We start from the raw sequence: 26598 nt of genomic DNA on the forward strand, positions 1-26598 counted from the left end.
GCACGTTACACGATAGGTTTGCACGATTGGCATGATAGATTTTGACCCATGTTGAGAGCCTAAAATGACATACACGTTAGACATTTTAGACACGTTAGGTCCGTACACGTTAGGTCTGCACGATACAAGATAGGTTTGCACGATTGGCATGATAGAGTTAGACCTTACCGTGTTTGTAGGCCATCAGGTGAATCTTGAGACATATCGTATAACGTGCCGACCTAAGATTTACGGAGCTAACGTGTCTAAAATGTCTAACGTGTATGTCATTTTAGATTGTCCACCAGTCAAAATCTATCATGCAAATCGTGCAAATTTATCGTGTAACGTGCTGAACCAACGTGTACGGACCTAACGTGTCTAAACTGTCTAACGTGTATGTCCACAGGGAACTTAGTAATCTTCTTGTTGTTGTTGTTGTTGTTGTTGTTGTTGTTGTTGTTGTTGTTGTTGTTGTTGTTGATGGTGGTGATGATGATGATGATGACGATAATAAAAAAATATTAAAAAACAATGTCTCATTCCTTGCTGTTGTTTGTCGATGTTGTAGATAATTGTAAAAGAAAACTGTAATCGTGATCAAAAAACGACGTAGGTCGCCCAACGTCACTCCCGTCCTATTAGACGTATACCATTTAGGACATAAATTTGTGTCCTAAACCCCAGCGTCGCTCACGTTGATTGGTGGGTCGTATGTCCCTATGTCCCATCTGCGTTCATTCATTGGCTGCCTATATGTCCTCAAGTCTCATTAATATTTACTGTTCCGAATGCAACTCATTCATTGGCCGCCATATGTTCTTGTCCTTGCCTCACTTTCGAGTGTTCCTTGTCTCGTTCTGCCATGTGCTCATTACTGTACCAGACAGCTATAGAACGTAGTCGCAACGTTTGTGAAGACAAGTTTGTCTTTGCACCTGCGCTGCACTTCATCTCATTGTCAGGAAGCTCCGGCATCAAAGTTGTCTGCATTCCCCTGACACGTGGACATGTGACACGTTGAAATATTGGTCTTATTAGATGTAAATATTTCTGTCAGTAAAAATATGCTGCTTCTAACCAAATGAACAACTTTGGAGTTACACCCTTCAGCTACAGATTCATTTGTACAACAAAATGCTTGCCATCGGATTGTGTATTAAAGCTCCATTGGCTGTCCCATTTAGCTTTTTCCGTATTGTTCTCCGTTTTGACTCCAGTTTCTGGTGTTAATCCCTGGGCTATGATGAAATAAATACCAAATGCATACCTTGTCGATGTAGTCTAAATGGATATAATCAGGCGTTATTGTTGAATACTGTATTCAAGTCCGGACTGGAATTCATTTATCAACAATAACAATGGTCATTACACATGTACTGGGTGTGTTGACAAGCAATCTGAGAGTAATGGACACTTTAAATTAGCATAGCACAGGTATTAGGATGAGAAAGTATATAGTAGATTTACAGAACTAAAATACTGAAAAAAAGTCAAAAGTTACAGCTCATGCCCATTAATTCAGAATTGATAATAAAGGACTGCATCATTGATTCCAGATGATCCATGTACATGTATAACGTAGTCAGCATCTTTACTTTGATTAGCTCTTTAGTTTGTTTGGACATTCACGTCTGTTGATGATTATTTTCGCAATCTCTACAGATCCAATGTTGGTGTACACATATCATCGAAATGAGCAAGGTAAATCTGCTTGTCATCCGTTCGATGCGAAACAAAGATTACAAGACATTAGCTGTGGAGGGCAAAATTCATGCGCCTGTTGTGCACCTGTTTGAAGTTACTTTGACAAAATTCCGGGCAATCTGAAACAACCCTGCTTGATGCCGCGCATTTCCCGAATAAACTTGAGACTTTGAAAAAGAAAACGATACCTTCAACGGAGGCTTTCTTTTTAATTTCTGGCACGGTCCCTCCACGGACCGTGTTTCTGGCGAATGTTGACTATGCTTTTGGTAGAGGAGCTGCGGTAACCACAGAGACAAACAAAGACGGGGATGGATTATATGACCATTTAGCAATCGTAAAGAGGTACTATATTTGACCTAAGATTGTCATGGCGATACGTTGTGTTTGAATCCATCATAATTGGCGGCTTCACAAAGGTTACTGTCAGTCATTGTTCGAAAGTGATGAATGAAACACCTGGAGTCTGAGACTGCTTTGCTGAGCGCGCAGATACATTTGTATATTACAGTAATGAGCACATGGCAGGAAGAGGCAAGGAACACTCGAAAGTGAGGCAGGGACAAGAACATATGGCGGCCAATGAATGAGTTGCATTCGGAACAGTAAATATTGATGAGACTTGAGGACATAGAGACAGCCAATAAATGAACGCAGATGGGACATAGGGACATAAGACCTACCAATCAACGTGAGCGACGCTGGGGTTTAGGACACAAATTTATGTCCTAAATGGTATACGTCTAATAGGACGGGAGTGACGTTGGGCGACTACGTCGTTTTTTGATCACGATTACAGTTTTCTTTTACAATTATCTACAACATCGACAAACAACAGCAAGGAATGAGACATTGTTTTTTAATATTTTTTATTATCGTCATCATCATCATCATCACCACCATCAACAACAACAACAATAACAACAACAACAACAACAACAACAACAACAACAACAACAACAACAAGATTACTAAGTTCCCTGTGGTATGTCCAGATAAGTCGAATGGTACCACAGTCGTAGTCATGATATACACGTTAGACACTTAGGCACGATAGGTGCATCCATGTTTGGCGTGCACAATACACGATAGGTTTGCACGATTGGCATGGTAGAGTAGGACTTATTTGTACGCCCTAAAATGCTATACATGTTAGACATAGGTTCTTTAACGTTAGGTCTGCACGATACACGACAGGTTTGCACGTTTGGCATTTTAGGCACGTTAGTTCCGACCTGGCATACACGTTGTTGGTCTGCACGATACACGATAGGTTTGCAAGTTTTGGCTTTTTTGGTCACGTTAGTTCCGACCTAACATGTCAAACATGCACTACTAAAATGTAAAAAAACCTAAAATGAAAAAATCCCGACTTCTGGCCATGGATGTCGAAATGACCGATACTGTACTCATTAGTCTTTCTTTCCATGTAGCTATACTAAGAAAGTGGTCAAAAGTGTAAGTTTTCGCTCTGCCTGTACGGACTTGCGGCTACTTTGCCCGGCTACTTTGCCAGATTTCAGAGAAAAATATGCACATTGCCAAAGGAGAAGCGGTGATTCCGCCAAACTATTTATCTATTTAGGCCCTATTTGTTTATTTAGGCCTATTTATTTATTTATCTTTTGCAGCTTATTTTTATACCTCAGGCACAAATGCATTTGTGAACAATGGCAAATCATTTACTGAACACTGTCAGCACTGAAGCAGGATCCAAATATTAAAATCAAATAACGTTTAATAGCAGCATTACTGCTTCTACATTAATCGTACATTCATGTAAAATGTGTACAGGTGAATTGGATAATCCAAAGTTGTGGCTGCGGTGGACTAACCCAGTGGAAGGGCGCCCTCTTTTGGAATGTAGTGAGCTGTTGCAATTTCTCGTTTAAAGGTGTTTTTTTTTTTTATACAGAAGTAAGCACAAAAGTAATTGCACAAAGATATAAAAAGAAAATAGCGATAAATTCAGAAAGATTTCCATGAAATATTCTTTCAAGCTGCTTTTAAAAAGATAAAAAAGACGACCATAGAATCCGAAACCGATTATAATACTGAGCCTAGTTTCAACGACGCCATCGCCGTCCGTCGTCTGGTCGCGAACTATTTGTCTGTCTGCGGAGATTTGCATCTTCTGCCGGACCGGTGAGGAAGGACCTGTTTGATGATGGGTGAAATCCTAAATTATCTGAAGTTTCGGAGGCTAGCAGCAAAACTGATGAAGCAATTCAGCTTTTGTAAGATCACAGTACCTGACACTTCGCGAGATAGACGACCAGTGTGATGCAGTATGATGCCATGGCCCGGCTTGATCATAGTTCCATTCGATGTTCCAATGGTGACGGAGCAGTGACGACAACCAAGTTTCGTTCCATCCATTGCTGACGACACGATTTGTTTGCGACGTTGCGACGCGACGCGGAGAACATAATCATTCTTCTCTCAGCACTGTTCAGAGACGAAGGTCCTCTCGTATGCTCTTTCTGATGGAACCAAAACTTCCTAAAATCCGCGGCATGCTGTGTTTCTATGTCGAAATCGCATGATGAAGTCGACAAGTTTGACGTTTGGTAGCACTTGGATGCTAGGTTGTATCCTAGTAATTCAGATGTTTCTCATCGCCCACGGTGATGCGAAAATCATCCAAGGGCATATGAAAACTGCTTCGGTAAGTTTCAGTATTTCTAATCACATGTCCCATCAGCTGTAAACTGGCTGGTCGAGTAAATGGTGAACTGTAAACCGCGATTTACATGGAGGATTCCATTTTATCACTGTACAAACTTCCTTTGCCTGAACTAGCATCATTAATTTCTCGGCTCACTTACTGCAGCTGTACGGGACACAAATTACAAGTTATCAATGAAAAGTCAGTTGTTATACACTACTACAATAAATAACATAGAGGTAGCACACTGTACTTTCGGTATTCAAAACCAATCAACGTTGTTCAACAGGGCTCGAAATTAACTTTTTACCCTGGTAGTCCACCTGGGCTACCATTTTCTGAAGTTGGTAGCCCAGTGACAATGGCTGGTAGTCCATGAATATTTTAGTACTCGTCCAAGTATACTATAAGCCCCGGTTCAGCAACACAAAATAGCAGTAAGACTAGGGGCTTCAACTCGAGAAACCCCATGTTATGTGTCACGAACGCTTAATTTATGCTAATTTATGTACATTTTAACACTTTCTATCACTTTCAAATCGGCTTACACATTCAAAGAAATTGTAACTTGAGTAAAGAAAAACAGAAAAAAATATTTTCATGATCTTTATGAACTGGCATGCCTTGTTACACCCGAGCCTCGAGATCTCTATACAGAACGTAATACATTGCTACTGATCGACAACCATATGTAAAAGACAGCGAAACTCAGCCAGTGTTTTTTATATTACTACTTCAAATCAAAGTGAATACACAATCTCATGATACAGAAGTGACAGTTTTGTGAAATTTCAGCATCAAAACCCCAAAACTTGACACAAGTACGTCTTGTATGCTGCCGACCAACAGCATAGTGTGAACTGGCATGCAAAGACTACACACGGAAAAGCAACTCAACATTCTAGTATCAAACGCTCGGCATCTTGTGAAAACAACAATATAACAATGGAAATTTTAATAGTCACCAGAAAAAAACTCTTCACAGATGAAATATGATAATTGCTTCAAACAAATGAAACTGCATGTTGACTGCATTTAGCTCGTCCCAAAGTGACGGACATCGCACGCCAAGTATTTCATGTCCCAGGCTTTGGTAGTCCGTGTGGGCTACCATTTCATGGACTTTGTTAGCCCCAGGGAAAAGTTGGTAGTCTGTGGACGCGGGACTACCGCTAATTCGAGCCCTGTTCAATTAACATGGTCTGAACTTTGAAAAGGTCTCGACTCCAAATTTCCCCAAACCACAAATGGACTGTGGTAAGATTGACATTTGTATTTCTACTCGTTACTAACTTTGAATACTACTCTGATTTCTCCCCTTTTCAGAACTTCAATTTCATTGATAGGTTTTGTTTCCAGCCAAACGAAAAGGGAACGCTCCACTATGAAATTAAGTACAAAGCCGTAAGTATCACATCATACTGATAATGTAATACACTGACAATGGTGTTCTGTGTGTTTACCTATCTAGTCCTTGCAAACTTTATATTTAAACCCATTAAAATGATATTGCTTTACTGTGAAATCTCATCGGGAATATGATTCTTTTACAAATAAACAATTACAGAATACCGCTTTAATTTTAATAACTGTTAACGTTACTTCTGGTATGTTTGTTGTTGCAAAGCCTTTTGAGTCTGTGTGAGCCCACATTAAACATATTCCATAAACTTATTAGTTGACATCCATCTGCAGATTTTGTCAGTCTGTGTCCATGGTTCAAAGGTCATGGGGATGCCATACCAAATTGTCTTTAAGTTTTGCTTGCTGTGAACTGAATGGTGCCCTGAACTGTTATCAGTAAACTGACAGTCCCAGTGATAATGCAGTGCAGTGGTGCATGTGTGTTGAGGCAATATTGTTTACATCCACAACATCTTAGTCTGAGGGGTCAACTTGTTGATATTTTGATAAAGGGATGGGGCAAGAAGTTGTCTGTAGGACATGGTCCAAGAAAGTAATTTTTCTAGTTTGACCATCGGGAAATACAAAAATGGTCACCATAACCACTAGAATCTACTGTACTTTACCTTCTCATCGCTGTAGGAAAACTGTTGTTACAAGTTACTGATGTTTAATGATGAACCTGACCAATGGCCGTATATCCGACAACATGAAGATACCTTGGTAGGTGTTTTGCTGGCTTTTCAATTAAATGATATTTAAGTAGCTTCCTTTATGAATTATGTCAAGTAGTTCCAATTCAAATTTCTTTACGCATATCTAGCATTCAGACTTTAGAAAGTTTGTGGAAATAAGTTTTCAGGTCACTTAAAAGTTAAAGCTCCATAAGGTGTATTTTCAGCTATTTTTTCAGAACTTTTGGGGTTTCCCTACATTTTCTGCACTGAATCCCTAAACTGTAATTTAATGCCATGTATTTAGCATATCAATTATAACACAACCTATATAACTGAGTATAATCTACATTGTTATTGTTGAAAATTGTATTCAAGTCCGGACTAGAATTCATTTGTAAACAATAAACACTGATCACTACACACATGTATACAAGCTGTGTTGACAAAAAGAATACTCGAAATTTCAGCATGATAAACGGATTAGGGTCAGATACGGTAGTTGATATACAGAAGCAGAATACTGAAAAACTTGCCACAAGTTACAGCTTATGTGCCTTTAATATGTACCAGTATGCTTAAATGAGATTATGAGCCTCTTGGCCAATGCCGTGTTTTAGTGTACTACACAGCTTTTTGAGCTTTAATTTATTTACTTCACTTGTCAATTCTCTTCAGACTTGTGGTGAGAAGAAGGAAGCAATTCCAGGGACTCACAATTCCAAGCTGACATTGACTGATGGGTATAATGGATGCAAGAAAGTGACTGACTCTGATGGCATTGAGGTAATTCAGTTTTAGGTCATCAGTTAGCTTCTCCAGTGTGGCTCAATCAAATTCTCTTTGATATAGGCAAAGTTCATGTATTACGTGTACATTGTACTGGAATATTGTATTCATTGTGCAAGAACTTTCCAAACCTTCCTATGCTAACATAAAGAGATCGGAAATATCATGAATGAGTCAGAGGAGAGACTTTTTGTCCACTGCTTTGTCCTCATTACAAACATTTTAAACTTTGCATTCATGAAATGTGTGAAAAAGATACTTTGAAAAAAGGAAAGACTATCTTCCAGAAATACATATGTTATAGACTGAAACACAGTGGTTTGATATCTAATGGAATCAGAGCAAGATGGTGGTAACGGACATTTTGGCAAAAGTCATCACTATGCTGAAAATAATCTCTGGAATTACTTGTTACATTGACTTAAATTCAGTATATTCTTTGTGAAGAGCCATTATAAAGTATTTATTAGAACAAGGTTTGCATTCAGATTTTGGAATCTAGTATTAACCCTGTGAGTGCTATAATTTTTCCCACCAAAATTTTAGTGCAATATTTTACCAATTTTTATGAATTTATCTGTGAGTCTTGTATTAATTTTGGACAAAATGGACTTCATGTTTTATTGGCTACAGTTTTTATCAAAATTTCTGTAAAAATCTGAAACAAATTGACTAGTAGGGAATATTTTATAAAGGCTACAAAAATTGACTTTGGCACTCATAGGGTTAACAAACTGACTTTCCTAGCGCCCCTGTTCAATTCTCAAATTTCTAGTTATGACCATACAACACAAGTTGTGGTAAATTCCATTGGTAATGTTGTTTTGTAAAGTCAACCATCAGCAATGTCTGAAGTCTTGTGGACTGTACTCACCATTATAGTATGAATTCTATTTTCAGTGGATGCACTGTGTTGGTGGTCGCTCCTTTCAAACACCCCGTGCACGTTGGTGGTACTTGGTGATGAGTAACTGTTATTCTGATGTAGCTATGGACTTTGATTATAACATTACTATGACCAACGGTGTCAAGTTGTGGGATAAACACTTCTCAGCTGATGAAAGATGTAAGTATCAGAAAAGTTATAGCAATGCTAGTGATGGAAACCTTACACATTAGTGCAGAGTAAATTAAACTGAAACTTGATGATACTGCTTTGATCCATTTTATGATATTGGTGTCTAGATGATATAGGTAAATTGAAAAAATCATATTCTGTGAAATAATAAATGGTTAGCAAGAATTTTTATTTTCATTATTTTGTATCTGCCTGTGTTTTGCTAAGGTTTTGGAGGATAAGCAAATTGTGTTGGAGCCCCTGGAAGCATTCGTGTTGTCCTGTAATTGATGTTCTCAGGAGAACCCTGGTAACATGATTAGAGAACCCATAAAAGGGGCAAAGTCGGCCATTTTTCATGAATTTTGTTTTATACGAGATATGTTCTATTTATTCATTCTCACAATTGTTTCATTTATTGTGTCAAAAACTGGGGTTGAATATATATGGTCACCCATTCATTTCAGTATCTTTCAACATGTCAAACAATATAAGTAGTATCTGGTATCAAAAAATGGCTGACTTTGTCCTTTTAACGTAAAATGGACATCACACATATGATACAGTCTGCATTGACAGAGTGAAGACAGAGTACTTCAACATTAATTAGGAGTACTGGTACAACAAGAGACTACACAATAGACAAGAACAACACAAATATAGCATTTTACAGACACTCTGTGTACTGAGTAGAGGCTGCATAGAGTGTACTGGTACATCTTCTGTACATTTGAGCAAGCATTGTCAACTGTTCCGGTTACTGGTCCTATAATGATAAATTTTTTTTCTGATTTTCAATCTTTCAGATATTCTGGAAACCAATTTGGTGTTTATGGTTTTGTATTTCTTCCTGTCTGTGATCACCATCCGCTTTTCCAGTAAGTGATATATTTGTCAAAATATTTACTTTTCCGGTTCATATTGGATGAACCATGTACTTTTCACTAAGCATTTGTCCAAATGTTTTCTTATCTTATTTATCTAGGAATATTTGCTTGTCCTATAAGTACTGGTCTTGGCAAGTTATAAATAAGATTTTTGTACTCTTACTGATGTTATACCTGGTAGAAAGCATTGCTGCACTGAGTCTTTTTCAGGAAAAGGGTGAAAATTTGCCCGAATAAAAATTTTAGTTGTTGAATACTTTGTGATTGCTGAATAGCATTGAGAAAGCACAGCATCACTCAATATGGCTTTTAATTAATAAAGCTCACAAGTACAACCATATCGTACGAAGTAAAGAACTATTCATGCAGTAAATGGATGTATTCACACAATATAGCATTATTAAGGTGATTTAATTTGATTTGGAATACCTTGTGTTGTACTTACAGAGATTCTGTCAGAACGGAGATTTCTACACTCGACATACAAGTTGTTTGCCTTCTCAGTATTGGCAGAATTTTCCAGTTTGTTTCTAATGACAATTGCATACGGCATGTACGGAAAGACCGGTTTACCGTATCCTGGATTGGAAATGTTTGGTAAGTGAGGGATTTGAAATGTATGGCAAGTTAGTTACAGAGGTCAGCTGAAATGACAGATATGCCATGTACTGCTTTGTAACTTTTGTGTCCATGCCTCAGTCAATATATTTTATATTACATGAGATTACCCATAAATAAAATTGATGTGCAGGGTAGTAACTCCTGATGCAGGAATCCAGTACAATAGAATGAAAGGAAACTTATCAATTGGAATGTTACTTCAACTATATTTCTTTGCTTCACAAATATTACACTCAAATGATGACAAGGGGATCATCCAAGCCCTGACAATATTTTATGAATTTTTGCAAGTTTCGTAGTTCACATTATTCAATCGACAGAAAAACAAAATTATATTGATTCAAAAGAGTGAATATATGACCTATGGATTTTATTTATTTATTTATTTATTTATCTGTTTTTCTTTGTCTATTTTCTTATGTTTTCCCAGCAAATTTTGTTGAATCAGCAGGAATTCTGGTCTTCATCTTGACGATCATTTTGCTTGGCAAAGGATTTACAATCACAAGGTAGATAAGTTTTTCTCAAAATCCGTTGAAAATCACAATTGACTGTTTAGATCATTGACAATAAACTGCTTAGTCTGTTATCATGGGTTTCCCTCATCTCCATACCGTGTATCAAACCATATTTGATTTTCCTTCAATAAAGGATACTGCTGTGATATTTCACTTTTGACTGAGTATCCTCACAATTCAAGTTTATATCTGTTGTTGCTAGCAAAGCACCATAATAATACAATTACTGTTCAATGTTCAATTTATTATAAAATGACATTTATAGAACAATTCCCAGTACTTGCCAGCCTAACATACGGTATACAAGATATTTGAAAAGCATGCATAAGTTACTCAACCAGGTTGACATAGAGTGCCTTTTACTTGCTTAGTGTCTCTCTATTACTTTTATTTTTTTCACTTTATTGCTCTGCATTGAACTCTTAATTCTTTTACATAAGCTTGTTGTGATTTAAAAAATACCATCAATGTGTTTACTCTTTATTTTCACTTGTTGATTTGTAAATGAATCAAAGAAAGACTAAAAATTACATGTGTTTTCATTTCAACAGAGGTAAACTGAGTGAAGTGAGTTTGACAAAGCTGGCAGTCTTCATGACGGTATACACCATTGTGTACTGTGCTCTGTACTTCTGTGAGGAAACAATGTTTGACCCAAGAGATGTTCTCTACAAATATGAATCTTATGCCGGCTATGGACTGATTGGACTGTATTTCATTGGTAAGTGATTTGTCCTGGAATTGGTATGAGGAATTAAATACCAACTAACAAATCAGTGGTTTGTGGAAAGAAATAGCACAGACTACTACAACAATCATCTCATAGGATACAAACTGTTAATAATAGCATGCACATTAAATGCACTGATGTGTATTTCTTTTAAATTCAATGCTCTTGCTTTTCTGAGAAATTCTTTCACAGTGACTGTCAATTCTCACAGTTCTGCATGACTGGTGAATCTCACCTGATCTTGAATTGACATTGATCTGGTGTGACCATGCAATACCATTTTCTTACATTCATCATCATTGGTCATTGTCATGATCTCTACATGACCTTACATTCTTTGGTGATACCCGTATATGATAAGCTTCCAAGTATACCACTTTTGCTAGTAGGAAAAAAAAGCTACTTTTTTTTACAAATGTGGCGTTTCAGGAGAGAAATCTCTGAATAAGATTGCTTATTGTACTTTGTTTAGTAAATTTGTGGATTTGATTACACCAATAAAAACATCACCATGTAAGTTAGATCATTCAGTGTTCATGAGCGTAGCCGATTCACAGCATATCATTTCACTGTCCAGGATTTGTATGGACTCACTATGCCATCTACTTCTCCATCAAACATCACCCTGACATGGTAGAATTCTACGTTCAGTTTGGTGTGGTATTCTCTTTCTGGTGGCTGGCTACTCCTGTGACTATCCTTGTCTGCAACTATGCTATCGATGCCTGGGTTAGGTAGGTACATATACTGGCACATTTTCTGTTAGCATGACATGCTGTCAATTAGAATGCTTCTCAAATACTGTATGTATTGCAGAATAATTGTGTTGTTCTACTCTGAATGGAGAAACTGTAGGTAGTCTGACACTGACAATGAACCCATCTTCATTTATCTAATCCCATCCTCATTAAGCTAATCCCATCCTTATTGTATCCCATACTCATAATCTAATTGCATTCTTATCCATCTAATCCCATTTTTATGCTAATCCCATTCTTATTGAGCTACCCTTTCACTCTTGAGTATGATCTCAGCAACTTCTCAGACTGCTTCCCTTCAAAGACGGCCAAATTTGTCTGAGGAGCAGTTGTACTTTTTGTAAAGTTTGATGGTTGAGTTGTATGACGTAAATCCTTCCCTGTAGCCCTGATCAAGAGATAATTTCATCAATGACAATGTGAGATTCTGCAACTGCAAATTTATTTTGTTGAGTGGAAGACAATCTGATGAGTAAACTTGAAATGTCTGCAAACTACAAGACCTTAGCTAATGTTATTGGATGCTGATTGCTTAAACCTGAAAATTTCTATGATTTAAACATACCCTATTACCAGGGAGCCATTTACTCTATACACTGTCTTAATATTAGCTGTTCACACAATTCCAAATTTTGAGTGAGAACTCAATCTGGTTTAAGTAAGATAATCAGTTTTCTTGCTACTGTCAAAAATTTCCTGACCAGTATTTACCGGTATAGTGCATCACATCAGCTCTGCCATTAACAGTAGCATTCAAAGATACCCAGTCACGCCAGCGTCCATGCGCTGTACATTCTTGTTATTATTTGATCAGCAAATAAAACAGTAGCTGTATGTAATATTATCTATTCCAGAGCTAAGGTTGTGAATGCAATTGAGAGAGTTGTCATCTGTATTGGACATATCTTCTTCCTGATACTGACCAGACCAAATGCTGCTAACAGGAACTTCCCATTCAACATCAAGACAACACAGGTCAGTGGATTTCAAAAAAAAATATTCCCTCTAGTCTGTGTTTCACTGAATGTAAGCGACGGCGAAGAAAATGAATGCATTGATTTGAATCCAAGTGTATCAGAGATGTATTTTGAAAAGTCGATGTATGTCATCAAAAATGCAGTATATATCCAAAGCAAATCTCTCCTATCTTCAATGAGAAATCAATTGTCAATCATCATCTACCTTGGGATAAATTACAATAATTCTATCTTACAGATTGATAGCCAGAAAGGATATTTTCCAGAAGCGTACACTGGTACCCCATCTGTATTGAAGGCTGAAGCTGGGCAGATTACAAATCTGAAGTTTACTGATCTCTTTGTTACAGACAAAACTCCTAAAGTCAAGCAGGCAGAACAAAGTCAGGTATTTATAGAATCTAACTGATATTGTTATTCCTAGTTTCACCACTTCACCTAAAGACATCATTACACTATGATCCTTATTGTTTGTATTTAATCTGTTAGTGAAATGACTGAATTTGCAAGTTTTAATCTTTTTGTGAAATGTTTTAAAGAAGAAAACGGATGAATTCCTTCAGCTTAATTACTGTTATCATTCAACTGATAGTTTACAATTAAATGTTTGCTTTGGCATGTGTACAATAAGATATTGCTATCACTGACACATTGCAAATGCACTGCACATTGTATTTTGGCCACAATTGTATTGTTGAAATGTAACCTAAGAGTCAAGCTTTGAATTAAACTTGGCTATGGTAGCTTCTTGTTACCATGACATCATTGATATACTCAAGTAAATGAGGGTGCTTCTCCCCTGCATGACACATAAAACGTGGATAAGATCTCAGAAGTGACAATTAGAACGGAGATATTTTTGTCACCTTTGTCAATGCACTGTAGTTTTGTTGGAATATTCTCTGTATGTTTTTTTCTGAAATTAACACTTTTTTCAATTTTAAGCCATGTTCATAGATTTTATGCTAATGTTGCAATATTGATAATTGATAATTTTCTGGCGATTTAAACCATTCAGTCAACAATAACTGATGGCACTTTCCCATCATTTTATTCCTGTGTATTTTTTTTCTGACAGGGAGATTCTGCTGTGTCATCAGGCATCACCTTGGATGCATGGATTGAACGGGAAGGTCTGTGGGCACTCAGGAACGTCGTCATTAAGGAATATTAAGGCCGTCATTTTCACCTGGGTCATCTTAGCAACTGTCAAGAGTTTTATACCATCTAGATCATTTCTTTGGAACACTCGCTGCTCAATTGATAGGCAGAAAACATCTCATTCAATGTTCCATTTTGTAAAGGACATTGCAACCATTAATTAATCTCATTTGACCCGGGCCATCAAACAAAACTGACGAAAGCTCTGCCTCTGTAAATATTTATTGTTAACTTTTAATAAATGTACAAAACCAAACATTGCTTGTGTGCTTACACTTCATTTAGTAGTTTTCTGTAAACACCATCTTTTACCAAGACTGTTTCTAATGGATGATACTGGCATGTTGTATTTGGTCAATTGTTAGATGCGAGCAAAACATGAGTAATAAAAAAATAGTGTGAGGAGAAAATAAAAATGTGTTACAGAGATTTCTTGGTGGGCTGGCATTTCACGTTTTTTGATTTTATAAGTGAGTGGTGCTTTTTTACTTTATTTGCTTATTTGATCAGAAGGGGGAATAGAATTTGTTACCAACGGTGAGACTAAAGTTGTTAAAGGGGAGAGTGCATGGTGGTTGCCGATGGATATAGGTTAGGGAAGAGAAAATTTGACCTAAAATCGCAGTGGGTCAGCCCAGATGAATACAGCTTTCTTTCTTTCCCTTCTCCAATTTTTTATTTAATTCTAAATGCCAATAAGCATGGTATAGTTACAGTGAAAACATTACCTCGAAATGACTTGGTTTGTGGTGCATGGTATTATAACATATGTGCCATTTGTTTTGTGGCATTGTAATACTGAAAATACTATTGTACAGTACATAATAATTTGTTTTGTGTTGGACAAGGCTCACCCAGTTTACGCCTTGCAGAACGTGGAAAACTGAAGTGGAATATTAACTTAAAGCTTTAATATGCTTTATAAAATATGGATCAATTGTTTGTCTGGGAACTTAGAAGTTAAAGAAACAGAAGAAAAGGAAAACAAAGCTGCGGCCCCCTTTAGTCGTTTTCTTGAACCACAGTGTTTGCCTTCTAATTGTATACGGACCACAAACTGTGTGAGAAGTCAGTGCGCAGAAGTGCGGTAAAACACAGTCCCTCCACAGAGGAGGGACTGTGGGTAAAAGAAGCCCTACGTGTACCTCGGGCTTTTTCAAGATGCGTGGCTGGTCAAGTCAAGCGCCCTCTATAGGCCAGACGTCAAACTTGACAAACAAAATGGCGGCTGTGCAATGAGCGTTGAAGAAAAGAAACACTTGTGAACTTATCAGTTTTTGCACTAAGTTATGGACGGAACTGATCGACAGTGAGCTCAGTAGCCAGTTCTCAAAGATCACAATGGATCATGGAAAATCTGTTCACCAATCTCCGGGTATGAATGTCGAGGGAGAAACGTCCAGAGATGTCACCGGACAAAACGGAAGCAATAAACCGACAAGGATTGCCGATTGCAACCAGACAAGGCATCAGCACAAAGACGGTAAGTTAGGAGTATAATAGGCAGGCTATACGGGTTAAGAGAATGCCAGACGAGACAGTTCGCCACACTTTGATCATTATGAAACCATAACTTGAGGTCTTGTTACTAATATCCGATAAAGAGTGTTTCGAAAAGGGAAATCCGAAAATGACAGCTGAGTTTGGACGGTCTATCGTGATTTTAACTTGGACGAACATGCATGGCATGTCCAGTGCACAGCACGGTTGACGTGTCTGATCGTACAGTAGGGATGTTGTATTTGTTTCACGGAAGATGGTAAGCAACATAAAACAAGAATTGCTCCCTTCCGCTCTCAGCTTTCTGTGTCGCGTCTTGCCAGAGAACATATACTGCCCGGTGTTCTCAAGAGTCCGTCAAATCTTTATCACTGTAGCCTGTAGGTCAAGGTCAGTTATAAATCCAGGAACTGGAGAGGGGCAAGAGAGTTGACAGTGGAAATGTAACATGCACGAGTTACCATGAATCGTTATTGAGCAAAGTCTCCAAGCTTACAGAATCATTTGCAACGACCCAAACACCTATAGTTCACTGAAGTACCGTAGCAATTCAAACAATGGAGACGCTATTGCTAAAATTATCTGGATAGTCATGACGAACTGGGATGCAGTTTTTATAACGCAAATTGCAGATAATGTCATTTTTATGTTGAATTTACCGCAATCGGTAGATGTCTACCATCTGCAATCCTCTTTAATTCCAAATTTTCAGTAGGGCTTCCTGTCCTGAAACCATCAAAAATCAGAGTGATAATGACATTGAAGTTTAATGAATCAGAATACTGCTTCTAGTATTTACCTGTTGTCTATGGCAACTGCACCAGTGCATAGGCTCCAAATCTGTGCAGTAGAGCTGGAGGGAGCATTGCAACAGGCCGTCAGAACCACTTTCCCAATCAAGTTAGAGACCGGAGAAGTTTTACCAACCCTTGTAACATTTACCCAGTAGATTTTATCTATCACTCGTTTTGCACAGAGTATATCGATTAACCTGCTAGTTTCATTTACAGGTAATGCATCGTCATTGATATGAGTAATTAATTCTAAACGATTTCAAAGTTGCATGTGATTTTGAAACTTGTCAGAGAAGTAAAGCTGCTCCAATATTGCCTGTACTTTGTCTCCAAAGATAATTTAGCATCAGACATCCCTCAGGATCAGAGTAGAACCAGGTCCATCCACTTTAACCCGTAATATCCTCTCCCGTTTGCCTAATCAGTAAACAGCAGTATTGAGCCAAACTTATTACCTACATGTACTTGGCATATTTGCATTGCAGTTTTAGTCAGTTATTATGTTTACAATTATGTTTTCAGGGGCTTTCACATGTTCAAGTTTTTGTTAAAATGCAACATATATGTTAAATGCATCGATTGTGACGTCTCCAATTGAAGGAAATGATTTCTGTTTGAACAAGGCGTAACCTTTGAAACAAACACAAAACAACGTTTTACTGAAAGTTCACCATAAGCTACATGTAGGGGGACATAATTTGCCTGATTTGAGTCATGTAATTCTTTGCATCTATTCCTGAAACTGTTGCGATGCAGGATATCAGGATCATTATTAACACAGATGATTGATGAAACAAACCCAGCCTCAGTGAGTAAACCCACAACACAGTTTGACCTCATTGAAACTTTTGAGCTTAAAAGTGATCAATCTGATAACATACATTTAAATAATGTTACCTATTGTCTCACCAGTGCAATAAGTGAGATGGACCCTAAATATATAAATAACTATTAGGGCTCCTTTGTAACTAAAATAATACAGGTGATAAAAAGAATCAAAGATCATGAAAATGGAAACAGTATATTTCACTTCCAGAATAAATGTTCTATGCTGGACTTCTTTTCTCGGCAATTACATGTAGGTATTTGCATTGCTAATCGTGTATTTAAGAGTAATATTATTGAGTACGCAAATGCTCATCATCAGCGCTTCAAGGTATTGTAAAGGATGAAGGCAGGCAATTAACAGCCGCCTGAAAGTCAATGCAGATAAGATGCAGGTAAATCAAGAGCAGTTCAAATAAAGACACAATTATCTTGTTCACACTGGCAACCCAACTGAAATATGGGCCGACTCAAAATAATTGTCCTTTTGGATTAAATTTAGTCCGTGTCCACACCTACCGGTACCAGAATTAGGGCCGACGTAACTTTACCTTCCTTTGTGACCTCTGACCTGTCAAAGTTCAAAATGGCGCATTTGAATATGGCACGCTGTTTCTACTGTTCATGATTTTCCTGTGTTTTTACGCACAAGAAGGGCAAATATGACTACCACTCACCCTTTTAATCATCGGAGAGATCTTCACTATTTATTGGATGAGCATATGGTATATATAAGACCGCGGTGGAGAAATAACCAGTGCGCGGCATTTTTGACATGCCTCTCTAGTCTATTACGTGCACTGTGGAATCGAATGACATGGTCTCGTTTGCGGAACAAAGGTTGGTGGGAAGTTCAGCGTACATGGGATGATATTAAAATGTAAAGACTGGATTGAAAACTTTTGATAGGTGTAAACTTTAGTTTCAAACGTCGTTTGTTTTGTGCGAATAGGGTGACTAGTTCAACTTCGATCCATAGCGGAGGCCTGGTCAACTGGGACCAGGGCCGACGTAACGTGTCCACACTGGCGATTTGCGTCGGACCAAATTTTGCGTCGGCCCTGAGTCGGCCCTGAACCCCCCCTTCTAACCGGGACCAAACTGAGTCGGCCCAGGGCCGACTCAGCGTGTCCACATTGGTTTTTTACGTCGGCCCCGGCCCTGGTCGGGACCTGGGCCGACGCAAAGTCGTCAGTCTGAACGTACCAATTGATAAGTTGGTAAAGACTGTCAGTCATCCGCTGATTTGTGTTATTATTTTATCAGGATCAGACAATGGCAGCAATACAGAGAATGCTGAAAGTTCTGTAATGAACGCTGTCAGACTGGCAAACTATCTCTATCCGCCGGAAGAAGTTGTCGAGTAAGTCTCATCTTTTACTATTCAGGGTTACTTTTTGCTAGATAACTGTTGCAAATTTTGTAATTTTCATGTGTAGGCCCTACTGTATTTCAGAAACTTGTTTCTTATTATGTTATTTTTTAGCTACTATAGACTATAGTCTATAGAAGCTATTGGGATGGGTATCCGTCCGGCGTCCGTCGTCAGTCTGTATGTATGTATGTATGTATGTATGTATGTATGTATGTATGTATGTATGTATGTATGTCCGTTTGTGAGGCGTCCGTCCACTCAAATATCTTGAGAACCGCAGTATTTGTTGTGTAGATGAAAAATATGATTTTGAGAAACTGTTTTTTTTTATTTTTTGATATTGTTGAAAATAGGCAAATTAATGCCAAAAAAGGTGTTTTGGTAAAAAATCTTCTTCTTCATAACCGCTGGTCAGACAGCTTTGTTATTTGGTATACAGGTCCCTAGGGGTAACCCAACTTAGATTTGTTCAAATTGTGATGAAATATGCAAATGTGTATTTTAAGGAATTTTTTTGTCATTTTTGGTCAAAATTTGACTTACATTGTATGTAATTCTTGTACTGTATAAACCCTATCAATTCACCCAGAAAAAAATAATTAATATGATTTTAAATAATTGAATTAATTAGGAAATCATCAAAGCCAAAATAATTTTAGTGTAGAATTATCAGAAAGTTCAACTTTTTTGACAGTCATAGTGAAATGCTTACCATCTTGGAGGATTCAAACATGTAAAGGCAACTTTCCTGAATCCCAACTTTGACATATTCTGAACCGTCATTTATTGTGCCCTGTATGTTATCTAAAGAAATTGCTCAAAATAGTCAATAGAGATAGAGATAGAGAAAGTTCTAATCTCCATTTATGGTTGACTTGGTAAGGATAAAATAAAATTACTTTTTGAGGAAAAAAATAGAGTGGTCAATTAAAAGAGTGGTCAAAGTGATAGGGTTTTATGGTAAAGCTGGGCTGTAAGATTCCTCATGTGCTATTTATAGCAATTATGCAATCTGTGTAAACAGTGCAATGAAAGTTACATGATTCCTTATAATGCTTTTGATGACTTGAACTTCTTAAGTTTCAAACATTTGTCTCTTCAGTGTGCTTTCTCTGAGTACTGTATGTACAGTCTCAACTTATTCAACAGAACTCACTTACAATGTTAATCAAAGATATCCACCTTCTTCATCAATACATGTGTCACAAAAGGTTATTCTCTACATAACACAGCAGAGCTCTGTCAACTGTTGAGTTGCTTGTTCTTTCAAAACCGCTGGTCAGACAGCTTTAATATTTGGTTTACAAGTCCCTAGGATGACCTTAGTGAGATAATTTCATACAGTCAGGAAATACTTAATTTTGTATCCATGTCTATAGTAGCTTCAGGGACTTTGGCCCTATGTTTCATTACCATGTCGGTTGTGACCAGTTCCAGGGTCAGTGGCTGTAACTGTTGATGATATGTTCTTACTGTCAACTACGGTAACTTGTTCCACTCCCAGAAACATGTCGAGATACACAGTATTCATCTTGTCAGCTATAAGTCTGTATATGTTTAAACTGCAGTGTTGTTGATAATGTAAATTCTCGTCTGGACTAGAATTTAAATTTGAACAATAAGAGTGCATTTTTTGCATGCATAGACACAGTGTCTACAAAGCTAGATAGTTGGTGTTTCAACTTGAGTAAATGAAGAAACTGTAATTGACGCAAAAAGTGGAAAAAATCATCAAAAGTTGTATAGCTTGTATCATTACTTGACTGTTCCATGTTCATGTTTATGTAGTATATTTGACTGACCATCGTCTGGTCTGCATGGCTTGGTTAGGTCGGGGTAGCATAGTCTCGCTACAGAGCAAATCCTGCATGAACGCTCAAGGTAATGTGACAATGTCTTAAGGTTCTCTCGAACCAAGCTGTGAACTGTGCAGACCAATCACAGCCACTGTTATAATTATAAAATATGTGAACGGAAATGTAAGCAAACACAGCAATATCTAATGTTGTATTTATCTTTGTTAGTGATACAACACACATGTTGCTTGTTAATCGTCATGGTTACATGATCTTTGATCTACAGGGTTATGCACTGCTGCATCAAATTATGCTTTCACCTTCGCCACAAAATGTTTCAAATCAGATTCAGGTGTGATTCTAGTGAGCAATTTCCATAGACATTATTTTCATTGACTTACATGTACCTTGCCAATATGTACATGACATGAATATGTTGGATTTTAAAATTATGACCAAATAATGTGTGTGACAAGCAAGTTTGCAAATACCTTGATTTTGTGTTGATTTTAACCCTCTCAGACCTGAACCCAGATATATGAAATGCAGGTATGTTATGTACAGGAAAGTCTGGCCTGAGAGTATTAAACAACTTCACATGAAGTGGTTTAGTTTTAAACACATCTGTCAAAGTGTACTGGTATGCTTGTAGCATGAATTATAATTTATACTGGGATTTTGTATTTCAATTTTCATTGTACAGTGAAAACAGGGAAAGGCAACGGAGCGTTCACAATGCGGTGGAAAGACGGCGGAAGAACAAGATAAATACTGGAATAATGCGGATTGGCTCATTAATCCCAACTTTGGATACCAATAAAGTGCAGGTCAGTGAAACAAACACTACAGTGAAGACTATTGGCTACAGGGCATCAAATCAGCCAATAACAAGCACTGTAGCAGATTGTATAGCCAATCAATAGAGGTGTTGTAAGTGATGTCAGCTTGCAATGATTTACATGCATTCTAATCTGGTACAATGTTGAATGAACGGCTTATGAGTGAAATATTATTACCTGTATATATTTTTGCACACATGAAATTATCAAGAACTGAGTGATCATTTTTCTAAATTTATATTTTTTTGTTAAAAATACGAATACTGATCATTTTATATTTTCTCATTTATTTGCAAATAAATGACTGAAAGATGAAAATTCCTAAATGCATATACCTGTAGAATGATTATACACGAATCCACATTTTTGTAAATATTGTATAAGCCATGACGGGCCCTTGCGACAATGTCCCCAAACCAGAACCCATTGCCCTGCATTCTGGTGTACTGGGTCACCTTGTGCGCAACTTTGAGTCGACTGTGTTCAGTGTGTGTAGTCTGCAAGTAATGTCTAATGACCTTTGTTTTGCATGATTATTTTGAGGCTTATATTTACATACTTTGGAACAGTGATTAAAAGTAATTAAAACACTACACTAGATTATATGAATATCAACTTGTTTGTAGTCTGACTGAGCTCTGATTGGAGGCAGACAAAGTATACTGCTGCAATACGTTCAGACAAAGCGACATGGTCCTGGTAGCTGGAATTTTGTTTTGTGAAGCTAATTTGTTATAAAAAAAATGCAAAATTTGATTGATGAATAATGCAGGTTCTCCACAAAATGTGCAAAATGTCCCAAAAAATAAACGGTAGAGGGACACAGTGTCTCCTGAATTCCTGTCTGCAACACTGGTATATTGTACATGTAAGGCATTGCTGACTGATGTCATTGACCTCATCTCATTGAACACAAATATTCATGTATGAGTCACTGTATGGCTTGGTATTCTACTGATTACATACGTATGGAATTTCCAAGGGCTTTCATTGAAACAGCCGTACATCATTATTGTCATTGTCATATCACTCTCATTCTTTAACAATATTGTGTAATTTTTCAGCTGCCTTGACATTTACCAACACCAATTACAAAATTAAGTTTGTAAATGTGGGACTGGTCCTGATGCCTAGGCTATTTGCACATGGCAGATCACTTGCACTTGTTGTAGGAGCCAGCAACAATACAAAAGAATTTTACATGCACGTCTACTGAACCACAAATGCTGTCATCTAATTGCGCAATTCAGTTGGCTTCAGCCCCTGCCAGGATAGAAGGCATCGTGAAACTCTCTGACGTCACAAACATTCTTTCTACAATTCTTGTGGAAGCTTCTTGAAATATGTGATCTTCTATGTGGCCATTCACATGTAAGGTACTGGTATTCTAATTACCCATGATGCACTGCAGCTTTTAGTTGGCCCATAGCGGATTAAGCTTTCTTGGTTTGGCACTGTTATTATGAGACCATTCATTGCATCCACTGTTTGGACTGTTTTGAAGTTTGCAACCGTGTTGTACTTTGATGTAAATCACGATAGTGAATGAGAGTGACTGATAACATAGCAATCAAAACAAAGGTGACATTTTGGAGTATGTTGCCTTTTTCACATTATTCGAGTTTGAAAGTTCGACATTGATTTTTGGTGTGAGTTGTCTGATATGTGTAAGGATTGTGTCAGAGGTCATACTCAGAAACTAAAAGACAAGTGTTCCCACAAAGTGTATAACAGAATGATTTATTGTATTTCAAGACCATACAAAATATCATGCGTATTCCAAAATTTCAGTCAAACAAGATTCTTTTGACAAACATATGAGAATGTATTACACAATCATCTTTGCTTTCCTTTGCATAATGCAATTGAACAACGTGTGCAACTGTTCATGGAAATCTATGGTGGAGTTACTATTACAATTTACAGCATATATATAACAAGCTGCCAGACATTCCTGTCTGGTCTCCCTGTGAGAAATTAGTCTCTGTTTGTAGGAATGATATTCAAGCAATTTAGTGTATTTCAGTGACGTTTGGTGACAAAATCACATCTTACCTGTCAGTGACATTGTTAGAGTACAGTTTTGCCATCTACCGGTACATGAAGTGGTCAACCTTCATTGATTACTCTTCCCTGAAATACTGCTGTAGCTTTTATCATAATATTTACTAAATTGAGTTTAACTGAGATGTGGTTCAACATATCTTGTTTTATAACTCATCTTTCCCACTCTGTGTTTTGTTTTTCAGGGGAAGAATCAGATTCTAGAGCATGCTGCAGACTACATAGTGGAACTTCAACAAAAATATGATAATTTATTGCTTGAAGGTGCAACCGATGGACAAGGTAATTAATAAAGAAATAATTAAATGATTAAACGTCATCACAGAATATGGCTAATATTGCAAGCCATTTGATCAGTAAAAAAACTGTTGCTGGATATTCAGTTTGCTACAGGGAGACCACAGTGTAAAACTACATTTTATTCACATCGTTTTAATTCCTCAAAGCAATTTCAATTTGCAGTTGTAAACCTAAACACATTATAATGATTACTTGGTCATAACCTAGATGTTAGACTTACGTTGTGTATTGTGATGTATTGTATTGCGTTGAAATGTTATCAATACCAAAAAAAAATGGATTTGCTCACAGTAATAGCCAATCACATCGCATACCATGGTATTTGACAGATTTCATAACACCCATGGTACCGTGATGCACATGTAACAGAAATGCCACAAGTTATTCTTTTATGCAAGAACATTGTCTGTGTACGAGTGAGGGCATGCAGTGACACCTACATTTTCTTGAAATTCATACATTCAAGTCTGAGTTGTGTTAGACGCACACCATCATCAAGGTCTTGTGGATATGAACAATATGAACAGTACTGTCAAAGAGAGGGAAACAACATGTGATATTTGCAATTTCTCATGTTCAAGTGTATGTTATTCCAACCTTAGAACGCTAGAAGACATACGGTTTGTTTACTAGAATATTTTCTCCGTGTGTTTGTCCACAGCCAAAGAGATCAATTCACTGAAAGCCGAGAATGAGAGACTTCGGAAAGAGAACCAGCATTTCAGCAAAGTGTTACGCAATGTCAAAGTCAGCGCAGAGGGAGTGCCCCAGCTGTTTACTGACCCCTTGGATGAAAGTAGAGCCACGGCAAATGAGAGCATGGACGAAGGCACACAGGAAGTGACGTCATCAAACCAAGGACCAGGAAGTGCTGAAGCAGCCAATCAGGAGGCGGCTCAGTCACCAGCGTCCAATGACAGCACTGAGAGTGAGCAAGGTGACAACCCATTGGAGAATGGCGATAAGGTGTTCACCAGTCAAGAAAGCGCAGACATGGCTGTAGCACAGACTCAAGGTGTTGCCTCTGTGATGTCATCACAGGCAGTGACTGGACTGCAGACCGTGCAAACCGTAAATCAAAATATGGTTGTTGGAGCCAGCGCGACTCAGCCTGTGCCAGCAGCAACCCTGGCGAGAAAACCAGGGGAAGTAATGCAGAACCCAGTGCAGGTTGCTGTGTCCAATCAGAATCAAGTTTGTAATTACATTGCTCCTGTACAGATGCTTGGTGGGACACCTGGATTACAAGTTGCTGCGTCCAATCCACTGTCAAACGTTGTGAGTTACAACCCATCTCTGATGTCCGCACCTGGACAGAACGTGATTCTTCCCCAGGGTGGTGGTGGACAGGTCATCTTACAGCAGCATCCAGGTCAGAATCAAGTCGCCACGTATGTCATGCCCATGGTACAACAAGCCAATCAGAGTGTTGCCGTTGCCCAGCCAGCCAATCAGGGCATTGCATTGATCCAGCAAAATAACCAGGGCATGACTGTCATGCAACCGGCCAATCAGGTTGCTGTCACTACTGTCACTCAGAGTATAAATCTGACAACACCAATCATGTCAACATCGAATCAAACATCCGGTGTGGTCACTTCAGCAATACCAAATCAACGGGATGTCAGGAGGAGTTCCACAGACTGTGTGAAATTGCCGAACAGTGGACAGAAAAACCAGAATCCAAGTACAAAGAAAAGTTCAAAACCAAAGTCAAAATCTTCAAAGAAGTCTGGCGACAGTAATAATAGACCCATTGCATCAACTCCACAGCCGACAGCCAGTGTACATGTCCCTGCTGGGGCTTCATCAGTGACTGTGCCAAGCCAACCGACTTGTCTCACAACTCAAGCTGTCAGTCAAATGCAGACCAAGGTGGCCCAAGCCACCAATCAGAGCCTGGTTGTGTTACAGCAACCCAACCAGGGAACCCAGCTGATGGTGCAAAACCCGTTTGCTCAGAGCGCTGTGCAGGTCATGACCCCGCACGGTCCTGTCACGGTTCCTCTGGTCAATAACTCTATTCCCATGCAGGTTGCTAATCACGGAATCCAACCGGGACACACACAGATCATTCAGACAGTGCTGCCGGGGCAAGTGTCACCAGCCGTGGCGTCTCAGGCACCGAACCCTGGCCAGGTACTTCAATCTGGAAACCAAACCCCTCAGTACATTGTTACTCAGAACAGAGTACTGCAAGTAGTCAACCCTCCAACAGCGCTCCCTCAGCAACCCAAACAAGTTCTCATCAACTCCAACGGGCAGCTCATTCTGGCAAACAGTCCGCAGACATTCAGTAATCACATCCAAGTCTCACAGCCTCACACCCTGGTAGCAGCGCCCTCAAGTCAAGCGCCAACCAGCCAAGCTATCCCAGCAGTCCAGGCATCACAAGCTCAGAGCCTGATACCAGCAGTGTCTAGCCAAACATCAAATGGCCAGATCATCTCAACCATTCACATGTCAACAGCTGCAAGCACAGTCGCTAGCAAAGTGCAGCAACTCAACTCACAGGCTGTCAACACTCAACAACTGCATGTCTCCACCACTGTATGTTCCTCCGCTGCTACAGCACCGTCCATCACGGCAACGATAGGTACTGCAGCTCAACATACCAATTCACCCAAAGACATCCTAGCCAGGGCAGCAGAGTCCATCTTTGCATCTAGTGTGGTTCCGGACTGTTCCCCACCACTGAATGTGTCACCTCTAAAAGTCAACAGCAGTGGAGCCCAGGCATCTGTAGCGACTAGAGTTCTTCCAGCTCCGGCAGTGTCCTGCTCCGCACCGAAATCAACTCTGCCACTCATATACCCTTCAACAGCAATAGCTCAAGTAACGGCACCGGCTAAACCAAAGAGGAGGCGGTCAAGACCTCAAAAGAAGAAAACAGTGACAGCGTCAACAGCACAAAGATTGTGATGACACAGAGTGTCACTGCCACATCAGTAGCATCAACAGGTGGCGCTGTGTTGACAGGGCAGACCGTGCCAGCTACCACTGGCAGCACTGACAACCCAGACGTCAGTCACGTACTCGTCTCAAAGCCTCAACCAGTCTTCCAAAGCCAAGCCAGCAGCTGATCAGGGAACAGCTATTTCAGATCCTGACAATGTCCAAGCTACAGACAATGCAACAAAAACACAAACATCGACAGAAAGCGAGAAAACTGATC

The 26598-nt window shown here is 38.6% G+C and overlaps 2 protein-coding genes across 2 annotated transcripts; both read left to right on the forward strand.

The window, feature by feature from the left end:
* Positions 1-3746: 3746 nt before the first annotated feature.
* On the forward strand, positions 3747-14186 carry LOC139126447 (transmembrane protein 145-like). Its single transcript, XM_070692501.1, has 13 exons — positions 3747-4354; positions 5681-5758; positions 6401-6481; positions 7111-7218; positions 8122-8287; positions 9085-9156; positions 9613-9762; positions 10217-10295; positions 10856-11025; positions 11612-11768; positions 12647-12767; positions 13008-13157; positions 13848-14186. Exons 1-13 carry the CDS (start codon positions 4229-4231, stop codon positions 13941-13943), a joined length of 1554 nt encoding a protein of 517 aa, XP_070548602.1. The 5' UTR covers positions 3747-4228; the 3' UTR covers positions 13944-14186.
* Positions 14187-15265: 1079 nt separating this feature from the next.
* LOC139126373 (basic helix-loop-helix domain-containing protein USF3-like) lies at positions 15266-26345 on the forward strand. The gene is made up of 5 exons (XM_070692440.1): positions 15266-15413; positions 18316-18412; positions 20924-21047; positions 23309-23405; positions 24085-26345. The coding sequence occupies exons 1-5, from the start codon at positions 15272-15274 to the stop codon at positions 26343-26345; spliced, it is 2721 nt and encodes a 906-aa protein (XP_070548541.1). The 5' UTR covers positions 15266-15271.
* Positions 26346-26598: the final 253 nt, after the last annotated feature.

This window comes from Ptychodera flava, assembly GCF_041260155.1.
Source record: "Ptychodera flava strain L36383 chromosome 3 unlocalized genomic scaffold, AS_Pfla_20210202 Scaffold_27__1_contigs__length_13241970_pilon, whole genome shotgun sequence".
NCBI lineage: Eukaryota > Metazoa > Hemichordata > Enteropneusta > Ptychoderidae > Ptychodera > Ptychodera flava.

Coding starts and splice junctions, on each gene's coding strand:
- LOC139126447 (XM_070692501.1), top strand. CDS start 4,229: ATGATGAAGTCGACAAGTTTGACGTTTGGTAGCACTTGGATGCTAGGT. Junction 10,296..10,855: donor AAAGGATTTACAATCACAAG/GTAGATAAGTTT, acceptor TCATTTCAACAG/AGGTAAACTGAGTGAAGTGA. Junction 12,768..13,007: donor TCAACATCAAGACAACACAG/GTCAGTGGATTT, acceptor TCTATCTTACAG/ATTGATAGCCAGAAAGGATA.
- LOC139126373 (XM_070692440.1), top strand. CDS start 15,272: ATGGATCATGGAAAATCTGTTCACCAATCTCCGGGTATGAATGTCGAG. Junction 15,414..18,315: donor AAGGCATCAGCACAAAGACG/GTAAGTTAGGAG, acceptor TTATTTTATCAG/GATCAGACAATGGCAGCAAT. Junction 21,048..23,308: donor TGGATACCAATAAAGTGCAG/GTCAGTGAAACA, acceptor TTTGTTTTTCAG/GGGAAGAATCAGATTCTAGA.